This window comes from Sorex araneus, chromosome X (assembly GCF_027595985.1).
Source record: "Sorex araneus isolate mSorAra2 chromosome X, mSorAra2.pri, whole genome shotgun sequence".
In the NCBI taxonomy this organism is placed as follows: domain Eukaryota; kingdom Metazoa; phylum Chordata; class Mammalia; order Eulipotyphla; family Soricidae; genus Sorex; species Sorex araneus.
This window is the reverse complement of record NC_073313.1, coordinates 224,000,520-224,013,855: the sequence shown is the minus strand read 5'-3', so window position 1 is coordinate 224,013,855 and position 13,336 is coordinate 224,000,520. Positions and strand designations below refer to the sequence as shown.

Sequence of the window (13,336 nt, the reverse complement as noted above, 5' to 3'; positions counted from 1 at the left end):
AATAATAATCCTTGAACCACATCTTGTAAAGCTAACTTTAAAAAGTTGATGTATACATAAAATTTCCTCAGAATAAACATTTTTCCAATGTGATGGATGAGCTAAAACAAATCTTAAAAACATTAACAGGGGCCGGAGTGATAGAACAGTGGGTAGGGTGTTTTCCTTGCACTAGGCTGACCCAGGTTTGATTGTCAAGATCCCATAAGGTCATCCAAGCCCTGCCAGGAGTAATTCCTGAGTGCAGAGCCAGGAGCAACCCCCGAGCATTGCAGGTGTGACACAAAGACCAAAAAAAAAAATTAATAGTACATTGTTTTAATCATCTTGTAAGGCACCATAGGACTATGGGACTCAGCAAAGGAATAAAAAAAATCTAGGGCAATTTTTTTTGTTAAATTGGGGAGATTAAAGTTGAACATGATTAACTCTGTACTCCTTGAAGGAAGTAGCGAGTGGCTTATTTATTCAGGCTTAGCACAGTTCCTACAGAGTAGATGCTTAACATTAGTTGAATAAGTGAACAAATGAATGCATGAGGGAGTAGTTCCACACATCCTGAATGTGGCCCAGTTGGTAGGCTATATTGTTTTAGAACTCTACTTTTTGCTTTTTATTTTTGCTTTTTGGGTCACACCCAGCAATGCACAGAGGTTACTCCTGACTCTGCACTTAGGAATTACCCCTGGCAGTGCTCAGAGGACCATATGGGATGCTGGGAATCGAACTCGGGTTGGCCTCATGCAAGGCAAATGCCCTACTGGCTGTACTATCACTCCAACCCTGCTTTTCTTTTTTTAATCTTAATTGGTGTGTAATGTTTATAAAATATTACCTTTATTTCTCTCCTTTATCTCTTTACCCTAAACCTCTGTTTACAAGTTATTAATTGCCTTCCCTGGAAATTTAACTATCACAACAATCAAACCTCTGTAATTGATGAGTTCCCTGACGGTGTCTGTGAAAGTGTGTTTATTTCAATAGATAAAACAACTACAGTGCCAGTCAGACTAAGCTGAGTTCTGCAGCAGCAGTCTCTCATTTCTGGTACCAACTTTGTTTGAGCATAATTTGAAAATATTGACTCAATCCAGATATAAATTTAAAATTAGATCATTTGATCGCACAAAGGTAATAGTTGCCAAACCAATACAATCTACAATTTGTTGTATTTTGAAAAGTATGTGACATAAAAGAGTAAAATTACACTACCAGTGAAGACATTTGAGAAATTGAACATTAAGTAAGTTTTCCTACTTTCAGAGCTTCTTTCCTCCCTATACTTTGATTCATATTTGCTTAGAAAGTTCCAGTGCTTTTATAAGTTATTTTAGTAACCAAGGAACAGTAGATACCAGAATTGGCAGAGTGGAATTTGCTTAAGATGTTTGTGCAGTGAAGAGGACAATGCATAAAATCATTAAGGCAAGACAAGCCTATAATAAATGTGCTTTCATTTATCTCTTTAAACCAGACCAGCTCGTTACCAGTGGTGATGATTTCCAACGTCAGTCAGTTACCCAACGCATGGGCATCCATCATCTGGTACAATGTGTCAACCAATGATTCCCAGGTAGGGTTCCCATTCCTGTCTCCCTTCCTTGAGTTCTAATAGATTTACTTTATTATCAATAGAATTCATATGCAACAAAATAGAGAGAGAGATGAGAGATAGCTATGTAGTTTTATGTATCATATAGTTATGTGTCATATAGCTATGTGTACATATGCACACATATTTTGGCATATCATTGTGGGTTGTCTTATTCCAGAACAACAATATTTCCAGTTGTATGATCCCTCCCTCATGCCATATTAAAAACAATATACTCTAGAGCTAGAGAGCTAGTATGATGGGGAAGATGGGGAAGGCACTGGCCTTGTACACACCTAATCCAGTTTCAACCCCCAGCACTGCATATGATCCCCAGCACCACAAAAGTGATCTCCGAGCACAAGTGTAAGCCCTGAGCACAGTCAGATGTGTTTTCAACCAACACCCACCTCAAATAAATTAATGAATATGAATTTTAAAATGTTTACTCTGTCTTTTGACCCTAAGAGAATTCTGTCTAGCTCAAGTGGCAAATATTCGCTTTGCCTGACAATCTGGTATGCCTCCCTCCCCCCACCCACCGCCTTAACTCTAGTGCCATCCTCTGCTTCCTTTAACTGGGCTTCGAGGAGACCCTCTTTGCCCCCAAATTTTATATGCGACTGTTGAGTTGCCCCTCAGCTGCCTCTGACTGCATCCTTCATGCAGGCTCCTCTACAAAGGAATCAGTTAGGTATCCAAAGAAGTAACCAGAATAGTCATCCCTCTTCCCTAACATATTCTGAGAGCACAAATGATTAAGTTGATTTGTGAGTATAATCATCCCTCTCGGAGAGCCCGGCAAGCTGCTGAGAGTATCCCGCCCGCACGGCAGAGCCTGGCAAGCTACCCGTGGCGTATTCGATATGCCAAAAACAGTAACAACAAGTCTCACAATGGAGACATTACTGGTGCCTGCTGGAGCAGATCGATTAACAATGGGATGACAGTGATGAGTATAATCCATTCTAGAACTCAGAGCTCAAGTGGTAGAGCCTGATCCTGCAGAGTTTGACTCCTGCCACTGAATGTCCCCGAACACTGAGCACTGTTGGGGTAGTTCTGGTGACTCCAGGACATCATGGAGTCTGACACCTAACCCTAATATCAGCATCTCAGGATGACACACCTTTCCTCCCATCTCAGCACTCCTAGGTGTGGCACCTGTGATCCTGAAAAAGAAATAAAAGAAATTAAATTCCTTCTAGGTTAAAATTGGGCTTTAATGCCATCTGGTGGTTATTTTGAGACACTGATGTTAAACTGACTTCAGGTCATAAAAGAAGTAGAAAATAAATACTCTTATAAGGGCAGGGAGAAAGGTTCAAAGGGCAGGAGCAGCCTAGGAGCCATCCTTGAGCACTGATCCAGGAATAGCCCCTGAACATTCCTGGCTATAACAGCTTAAAGATCCTAACCACCACCAAAAGTAGAAAAAGATCATCAGAAAATGGAGTGATAGAGAAGAACACTTATGAGTCAGCAGTTCCTTTGAGCTCTCCTGCACAACCTCTGTTGTCTGGGAAAGCACCCAGCACTAGAGAAAGGAAGTAGGTTCGAGGTAGACACAAAAGTCCTTTGCAGTGTAAAATAAATGTTCTCTCTAAAGGAAAGAATTATTCTAGCTTAGGTCCTACCAATAAGAATCGGAGTGATGCATTATTCCCCTACTGTTTGACATTCCTGATAAAGGGGACCGAGAAGGGAAATGACTCAGTCAGCCCTGTTCCTTCTCAACCTCTGGTGTCGGGGCACATACAATAAATGAACTGCAGTGAGAAAGACCACTCAGAGTGCTCTACCCCCTGCTTGTCCTGACCCACTGACGGAACAAATTTACTTGGGGAGTCACCTAGTCGTTAGGGCTGGGAACAGCCAAGACCATTGAAATTAAATGTCACATCCCATCAGGAGAAACATTTGTTCTGCACTTTTCCTCCACTTCAGAGATAGAGGAGAGGAGAGAGAAGACTTCTCTGTCCTCTGACCACATGGTACAATGCTGCTGCCCTGACATTCTTTAGCAGTCTTCTGTAAGGCAGCCACTAGAATTGGCATACCAATACGAATTCTTTTCTAGTTCAGGATGAGGAATGTGGAAGTGTCTGTCATCTATGTTTACTAAAACATAGATGTACAGCCTACTTTTAGAGCCCAGTTAAATAAATATGTCTGATTTCTCTTCTTTTTTTTTTTTTTTTTTTTTTTTTTTTGCTTTTTGGGTCACACCTGGCGATGCACAGGGGTTACTCCTGGCTCTGCACTCAGGAATTACCCCTGGCGGTGCTCAGGGGACCATATGGGATGCTGGGATTCGAACCCGGGTTGGCCGCGTGCAAGGCAAACGCCCTACCCGCTGTGCTATCACTCCAGCCCCTGATTTCTCTTCTTAATCAGATTCTATTTCAAATCCTAAGCATCAAAGCCTTTGTTATATTCATTTGTTCTTGATCATTTATCCAGACAGAATTATTGTGTTCAAGGAACAGTGTCTCCCTAGGAAGTGTCATTCCATTTTTCTCTCTTTCCTATCACCCCTTTTGTAGGCTCTGTACCCTCTTCATTCCATCCTTCTGAAATATCTTGTATTAGTTTCTTCTCATGCCTCCCAGTGTAGCTCAGACTTCTCCATTTACTTAATCAGTTATCTCATTTATTCCCTTCATCCTTGAATATCTTCATTGACTTTCAAACTTTGTTTTCCACTAATCTGGAACAGTATTATTTATCCACTTTCTAGTTTGTTTGCAGTTCATCATAAGAAAAGCCTGTTGTCCAGTGAAAAAGCAGAAAACAGTACTTTACTTTTCTTAAAACAAGTCCCAGGGGCTAGAGAGAGAGTACAGATGGTAAGGCATTTGCCCTACTCAAAGCCAATCCAGGTTTGATCCCCAAAACTTCATTTGGTCCCCCAGGCCTTGCCAAAAGTGATCCCTGAGCACAAAGCTAGAAGGAAGTCCTAAGCACTTCCAGATGTGTCCAAAAGCAAAATATAGGAGTCTCAGTTTAACTCTAAATTTTCATTTATATAAATCTCATTTAAATAAATCTCATTTCTTAGCCTGAGATTTATCAATTTTTTGTGCGTTGGGATGCTTTGTCTGGTGTCACTTCATGGTGAACTGATTAAATGACATGACACAGTTTTTATATAGGATTAATATATTTCCAAAAGGAAAACCAGTCCAATTTTTCCAGATTTATTGAGATGTCATTGGCATGTACCATTGTGTGAGATTCAGGTGCATAACAGTTGATTTGATACACTTAGGTCTTACAAAATAATAGCATAGCATTACTTAGCATAGCATTACTTAGAACCACCGTCATGACACACAATTATTATTCTTTGTGGTAAAGCATTTATGATCTATTCCTTAGAAACTTTCAAGTGTATCTATATACATTAAATATAATAAATTTTCAATAATTAAATCCCCAGAACTTACAGTTAATACTGGAAATGTGTACACTTTAACCAACACTTTATTGTTTCTCCTATATTCCAAACCCTAATAACAACCATTCTCATCTCTGTGCTTCTACAAATTCAGCTTTTCTTTATGTTTCTTGTCCAGCTGTTTATCAGAAGGTATTAAGTATCCCTGTGTGGGCTGATAGTTCACAATCCAGGGAAAGCTTAAAGAGATGCTCAATGTTTATTTCAAGGGTAAAATGGAGTCATGCATTATGTATATATTAGATGAAGGAACAAAAAAACACTTTCAGAAAAGGAAAAAAATCAGTCTCAAAAAGCATAACAGAAATGAGATTACATTCTTATCATTAAATTAACTTGGCCTAAAAAGTTTAAATTAGAAATCCTACATATTGAATTATAGTTTCTAATATGATTCATAAGTATAATCAACATTACAACTCTATTTCAGAACTTGATTTTCTTTAATAATCCTCCATCTGCTACTTTGTGTCAACTCCTGGAAGTGATAAGCTGGCAGTTTTCATCATATGTTGGTCGTGGCCTTAATTCAGAGCAGTTAAACATGCTGGCAGAGAAGCTTACAGGTGAGAATTGGTAAAAATGAAATACCTGGTACTTAAGTGTTAAAGAATCAGGGTTCTAATACTACTGTTAGTAATAAGAGGCGTGTTATTGAATACCTGTATGCTGCCAAGCACATGCTTAAATTCTCTACTCTCTCTAATTTTCTGAAAATTCCGTTATGACAGACATTATATGATGTTACTTCTGTTTGGAGGTTTGCGTGATTATTACATAACAGAGTCAAGTTACAGATCCGGCGTTTAGGTCTAAAGACCCCCTTTTCCCATTCCATGGTCCACTCTCTAGGATATTCCTTTATAATTCCCACGGAATATGATGTGAAGTGCTCTTGATCTTGTTATTTAATATCACAGTGATTTTTAACCTGACTGGAAAAAATAGCTTATTTTCCAGGAGATGTAGTAGAAAATTAAAGCCACCCAGGTAATATTTAGTTCTGCATACAATCATTTCAGCTCTGACTCTTCTTTCTAACAATGCATAAGTCATTAGAACTCCTTGTAGTGACTATAATGTGTTTACTAAGAGTTTATAAGATATTTGTATTATGCTAAGCCTAGAGTGAACACATTGGCATACCACCAAAAAGTGAAAATGGACTTATAAGTGTTTCTAGTTAAAGTAAGTTCTCAAATGCATTTGAACAACAGTGGAGCCATGTTTGAGTTGACTAACTTTGACTTCTAAGTAATGCTGGGTTGCCAGTTGTACCTACTATCTCATCAATACATATATAAATAAATCAGGACTTCAGTAAATATTATTAAAATTTACTTAACCTAATGTCCTTTCAAAGCCTTATTGAATTTACAAATCACAGTTGTAGATATTAATAGATATTTTGTTAAAGAGTTAATAATATGTACTTCAGAGACCAGCTCTATCCATTCGATCTTTACCAAATATAATTCCCTTTAAAATTACAGAATCTCTTTTCATTCTTTCACTACTTTGTATCTGTATCTATATCCTTGCCTAATAAATCTTCACTCTTTTCATTGTACTAGTCGAGACTCCTGGCTGCTTAAGATTTATATCAATTCATTTATGATGACTATTCAGCAACATTAGACTACTCTGAATGTCTCTTCCAGAAGTCACTTTCACATGCACTGGACCTCGACCTACATTATTCTTGCTACTGGGTGGCCTCCTTCCTAGTGAGAAAGGATTTATATCTGACCATTTATATCTCACTTATTCTTAGAAGCCTGGTCCTGAACAGCCACCGTTTTATAAAGTTATCTTTAGCTCCTCCATTGAAGATAATTTTTTCCCTCAATTTCAGCAGTATGTGCAGTAAAACTGGAACAAGGCAGAAAAGATTTATCATGGCCTTGGGCAAAAATAACATGCAAATTCATGAAGCATTCCATCTAGTTTTAGACTAAAATTAACCCCCAAAAGGAGAAGTATTCTTTACCAGATAATAAACATATCCCTAGCATTAAGTACCTGTTAGTGAAAAGTGCTTTAGAAATATCTGAAAGAGGGGCTGGAGAGGTAGACTAGTGGGTAAGGTGCTTGTCATGCACGTGGCAGACCTGGGTTCCATTTCCATGGTCTGCCGAGCCTCACCAGGAGTGATTCCTGAGCACAAAGCCAGGAGTACCTCCTGAGCATTGCTGGGTGTGCCCACCCTGAAAAAACATGAAAGAGTGTGTGTGTTGAAGGTAGGGAGGTCTAAAATAAGCCCCAAATGAAGAGTCTAATGGTTCATAAAAATATCATTCTTTTCTTTTGTTTTTAGTTCAGTCTAACTACAGTGATGGTCATCTCACCTGGGCCAAGTTCTGCAAGGTATAAACAGGGGAAGGGAAATATCACACAGGTTATTTTTAAAGTTAGTATTTCTTTACAAGTCTCCATACCATATTCGAAATTTTGATGACTTCCTGGATTATTTTAAAAGAAAACTCTAATGTCTCATTTAAAGAGAACATTTCATTGAAAATAGAAACTTGTATGATTATACCAGAAATGATCAATGCGCAACATATTTTCTTATTCCATTAGGAACACTTACCTGGTAAATCCTTTACCTTTTGGACATGGCTTGAAGCAATATTAGATCTAATTAAAAAACATATTCTTCCCCTGTGGATTGATGGGTGAGTTACAGGCTGTACTTTTCCTATTCAGTCAGTTCTTATATTTATGTGGTTATTTTTTCCTTGCTTTGTCTTTGCCTATTTTTAAGCATGTTCAATGTTTGGGGGATTGGAAGAAATAATGTCAGTTTCTTTTACTTTCCATAGAGGATTGATATTTACTTTAACCTGTAGAAGAATATTTCAGGCATTATTGACTTTTACTTAAACTCACAAGGAACTGTGTCTGCACTTTGTGAATGAAACAAATGCAAATGTAATAAAACATGACCTTTGATCAGATTCAACTTTATGTTGTTTTATTTTTAGGTACGTCATGGGCTTTGTTAGTAAGGAGAAGGAACGCCTCTTGCTAAAGGATAAAATGCCTGGAACCTTTTTGTTACGATTCAGTGAAAGTCATCTTGGAGGAATAACTTTCACCTGGGTGGACCATTCTGAAAATGGTATCTGCTCTTGTCTGTCTATTCATGTGAATTTAGCACTGTGGAGTTTGAGCAGTATTCCCAATACCCAGCAGTGTGTGGTAGGCCATTCTGTTATTCATGGTTTGAGTGTTATCAAGAGTTATCCCAGAACAGGGTATCATGAATTTCTCAATCTGTGTGGGCTTCCTCCATCTGTGGTCATATGTACAATATATATATATATGATAATTCAATATAAGAAAAGAAAATAAAATGGCTGTATTATTTTCTAATCAGCAGCATGGAGATAATGTGGGTAGGAAGAATAGCCAAAAAGAATGCCTGCTAGTAACTGAACAATTCCCACTTCCTCTTTTTTTCCAGGAGAAGTAAGATTCCACTCTGTCGAACCCTACAATAAAGCCCGCTTGTCTGCTCTGCCATTTGCTGACATTCTTCGAGATTACAAAGTTATAATGTCTGGAAACATTCCTGAAAACCCACTGAAGTACCTATATCCTGACATTCCCAAAGACAAGGCCTTTGGTAAACACTACAGCTCCCAGCCCTGCGAAGGTTGGTACTTTCACTTACCGTTCTCTTGCTATTTTGAAAAAAATAACCATAGTTTAGAGGAAAGTTAACTGAAGTTGCTTTTTGCATGTTTGCTTTGGATGGTAGTAGGACCTAAGGGCCCTGTGGAAGTGAGAGCCTTAGGAGTGAGGTACGTGGACAGTTCCTGCAAAGGGCCTCCCGGCTGTCCTCCTTACACAGTAGTTAGTGGCCAGTATAGGGGCCAGACTTCACCATACTTGTGGCATCATCTCTCACTTCTTCATGGGTGCCACTTTATAAAGAGGAGGGCTGAAAGCTTCACTTGACTAGGGAAGGGGAGAGGAAGGGAGTGAGGGGAAGAGTAGAAAACTCTTAAAAGTTTTGCGGGTATATTTTTTTACAAAAGACATTCAGGCATTCAGGATTTATACTTTCTTTTTTTTTCTTCCTTCTTTCTTTTTCCCTTTTTTTTCTTTTTTTTCTTTTTTCAATTATTTTAGGGGCCCTACCCATCAGACTGCGTACTCCATCCTCAGAGAAGCTCAACCAGGTGACGCAGGCCTGATGGTTCCGTGAGCTGACCAGGCAGTGCAGTCTTTGGCCGCGCCCAGCATTGCTCCAGGGGCTTTGCAAGTGCTGGGGACCGAACTCCAGTCTGAACATGCTAGGCATGTGTTCTACCGCTTGAGCTATCTCTCTGGTCTTTCTTTTCTTCTTTTTTCTTTTTTTCTTTTTTCTTTTTTTTTTTTTGGTGTGAAGCATTGCAGGACTTGGTGCATGCAAAAGCATGTGCTGTGCCACTAAATTACATCTCCAATATGTTTTAATTATTTATTTATGTGCCATATTTCGGGCTGGAGTGATAGCACACCAGTAAGGTGCTTGCCTTGCATGCAGCCGACCCGGACTCGATTCCTCAGGCCCTCTCGGAAATCCCAGCAAGCTACAGAGAGTATCTTGCCCGCACAGCAGAGCCTTGCAAGCTACCCATGGCATATTCAATATGTCAAAAACAGTAACAAGTCTCACAATGGAGACGTTACTGGTGCCTGCTTGAGCAAATCAATGAGCAACGGTATGATAGTGACAGTGACAGTGACAGTACCATATTGCACCTTCATAACTCAGAGACTGTTATTCATTGCTTAGGGCAAGACCTAGGGATCTGAGCCCTCCCTTCTACCTTCTATAGTCAAGTCCTGACATGCCTAACTTTCTGAAGTATATAGCCTATGGGCCTAAAACATTACCTGGCCAGAATAGCTGCTTGGTTAATCTTTCTTGAAGACGTGAAAGAAAATTAATAAAATTAGCTATATCACTTAATGAAAGTTCACCATTCTCTTTACCTAATAAGAGATGTATACAATCCGTGGAAATCTTGATCCATAGCAACTAAATTTAAGAGCACCTTCCTGTGGTTTCATACAAGGTGACTCATGGATGGTGACCTGGACCCCTTTCTTCATCCCCCCCTTTGAAACCAATACAAAGAATAAAGAGGAAAAAATGTAACTTTTTTTTTCTTGAATAGTTTATTTGGCATCAATGAAAACTATACATTTTTAGGGCCATACTTTTGAAAAGCTCCATATAACGAACACAGAAATTGTGGCTTTTTAATGCCTCTGCATGTAAGCAAATGAAATAACAAATGCCAATGTAGCCAATGAGACTGGAAAAATTACCATTAGTCCAAATTACAGTTGGACCAAGCACAGGTGCCATAGAAAAACATGGGGAACATCCCCAAAGTGAGAGTGTCATGTTACTGGGAGCACAGAGCAGTGGTACTTTTAGTGGCGTGTTATCTGTGCTTCAACCAGTTACATAATAAGATCATGATGGGTATCAGTTTTAATAAAAAGAATTGAGTTACAACAAATCCCTCAATACAAGAACAAATGAGTCCTTATGATAAAAACGAAGTTCATCATACTAGGTAGAGAATAAGGTCAATTCCCTTTTTTCTCGTGCATTTTAGAGATATTAATATGTAAAGTCAGATTAGGCCTGCCAAGGGATTTGTTTTCTCTTCTTGCACATTTGTGCTTATCCAAAATATTAGTAGATATGCACAAGATGGGCATACTGGGGCACTTGCTAAGAAGCTCTAATTTAGTATTACCTAAACATTTAGTAATATCTGGAATATTTCTAGGTAAACACAAGATGTGAAAGTAGAAAAATACATTTTAATTCATTTATTTGACTAAAATTTTTATGAACTATTAAACATTTGTATTATCTTTTTTTGTGTGTGACTAATACTTTTCTAGACACATCTTTCTAATCTTATCAATAACAGCCATAACATTTCCCCCCAACATTGTGCCTTTCTTTTTCAGTTTCAAGACCAACAGAAAGGGGAGACAAAGGTTATGTTCCTTCAGTTTTTATTCCCATCTCCACAATGTGAGTAATCTTAGTTACATGTAAATAACATCACATTTTTAAAAAGCAGTTGAATGGTTTTGTCTATAAAAATTTAAGGATAGAGAAAATGCATATAACTGAAAACAAAGCATTTTGGTGCTCAATGTGCATTTCCTTTAATACAAAAGATCTGTTCCTTAGGATTATGGATGCACTACAGTCTCTCATGACTGGAATTATCCATTTGCTCTTTAAATGCCACATGTTCCGTAATAGGCTGAAAGTTCTGATAGCTGATGAGGATCTGGGATTTGCAACCTCACAAGTAGATGAAGCCCTAGAAATGAGTTCCTGACACAGTAAGTCGCCACAAGCTCTTATCTTTTAATCCGTTTCAATATTTACCTTGTTATCTCTTTAAGCCGAAGTGATTCAACTGAGCCACATTCTCCATGTGACCTTTTGCCTATGTCTCCAAGTGTATATGCAGTGCTGAGAGAAAACCTGAGTCCCACCACAATTGAAAATGCAGTATGTTCTCAACCTTTTTCGTTGCGGGTCAAGGGTATTTCTAAGAAAGCAAAGGTGGTGTGTGAATTAAAGGGGCCAAAGTTCTGCTTGGGCAGTGAGAAATATACTTTTGATGGAGTGAATTCATGAGCATAACACAAAAAGTGTGTTATTGACATCACCATAGATTACAGGTATCAAAAGCAGGCACCTGCTCCTATTTGAACTGATTTAGCTTCACGCCATTCATCAAAAGCCACTGGAGAGCAAAATGTTCTTATACCCCTAATTCAAGAACTTTTGATTCTACATCCACCATTAACTCCACAACTTCCTACTGCTTTAGCAGACACAACATGTTAGTCAACATGTGTAAGCTTAGTTTAATATTTCTTTCAGCAATTCAAGCACCACAAATTCCAATTTGTCTTGATTGCTACTTTGCCAAGAATCTATTCAATATAGTATATGAGTAATAATCATTAGTAGCACAATACTATTTTGGAGAATTGAGTCATAATCTTAAATGAAGTAACAGGATAATATGGGATGCAACCTAACTGTACTGTTCTTCTTCCCAAAACTTTCAAAGTCTGGTCCAGAGAGAAAATATAGTAGGAAGGTGTATGCCTTGCATGTGTCTGGCCCAGATTCCATCCCTCCAGGAGTGATCCTAGTGAAGAGCCAGGAGTAAGCCCTGAACACTTCAGGGTTTAGACCCAAAACAGAACAACTGTTCAATTTAAGTGAAAATGAACATATATGAGAACAGTAGATGCTATTCTGAACCCAAGAAATCTGAATCTAACTATAAATAAAGCATCTTGAACTCCTTATCTTGAAAATTCTCAGGGAAGGAAAATTCATGCTCTTCTTTGAAATCTTACACCAATACTAATTGTCCTTAAATAACTTTTCCTATATTTTGCATTTAGTGATCCTCACTATATGTGTGGTTGAATAAATACACTTTCTTAAAACTACTTTAAAAAGATACATTTTTATTTAAAAGGATCAACTCCAATTACTTTTGTAAATATTCAATAGTTAATTGGTAGAGGAACTGTGGAGTATTTAGCAGCAAGACAATGGATATCTAACAGATTGTGATTTACTTTCAAAATAAGAGTTTACTCAGAGGTCATTTTTTACTTTTCAATTTTAGATGCAGTCTCCATATTCTGATGAATAAGAGAACAAACTTTTGACATTCAAAACAAAAGGATGCAAGTAAATTAAAAGTGTGATCTTTGCCAACATCTTCAGTTTTGTTTGTACCAATTTTCAGGAAATAGTTGAAGCCTAAAGTTCTCCAATCTCAGGTATAACATCCCTCTACCAAAGGACTGTAATTCTAAAATTTGAATTTAGAATTATAATTTTGAAACCCATGTCTTCAGATGAACTTGGAAGATGAGACACTTTAATATAGTATTAATATAATATTAACAAAAAGACTGTGTTTCTTTTGTTTCTGATTTTGTTTCTCAAGTGTCACTTATAAATTTGACTTTAGAAGGTTTAAGTGTTAAGATTCCAGAGTAAGTCAGGAATAACAAATCTTACCTACATTACCCAGAATCCATGAGGAATACATGAGGGAAATATCAAATAAATCAATGACCTGAGTTTTATCGGGTAACAGTCATCATTCTAGATACAAAATGGAAACAATGATACTCTACTGCATAGCAGCAGAGTCCACAGGAACTCTGGTGTGAAGGTGGGGGGAAAATTATGAAGTCTCTTTATTGCC

At 38.0% G+C, this 13,336-nt stretch overlaps 1 protein-coding gene across 1 annotated transcript in view; it reads left to right on the top strand.

The window, feature by feature from the left end:
- The window catches only part of STAT4 (signal transducer and activator of transcription 4), a 127,890-nt gene extending 114,981 nt beyond the window's left edge, over nucleotides 1-12,909 (top strand). The window contains exons 16-24 of the mRNA XM_004601229.2: nucleotides 1,475-1,573; nucleotides 5,485-5,620; nucleotides 7,372-7,421; nucleotides 7,638-7,732; nucleotides 8,042-8,178; nucleotides 8,524-8,715; nucleotides 11,043-11,109; nucleotides 11,493-11,601; nucleotides 12,746-12,909. Of these exons, the coding sequence (XP_004601286.2) occupies nucleotides 1,475-1,573; nucleotides 5,485-5,620; nucleotides 7,372-7,421; nucleotides 7,638-7,732; nucleotides 8,042-8,178; nucleotides 8,524-8,715; nucleotides 11,043-11,109; nucleotides 11,493-11,601; nucleotides 12,746-12,772 (912 nt within the window). The 3' untranslated portion in view covers nucleotides 12,773-12,909. The remainder of the gene's footprint in view (nucleotides 1-1,474; nucleotides 1,574-5,484; nucleotides 5,621-7,371; nucleotides 7,422-7,637; nucleotides 7,733-8,041; nucleotides 8,179-8,523; nucleotides 8,716-11,042; nucleotides 11,110-11,492; nucleotides 11,602-12,745) is intronic.
- The last annotated feature ends 427 nt before the right edge of the window (nucleotides 12,910-13,336 follow it).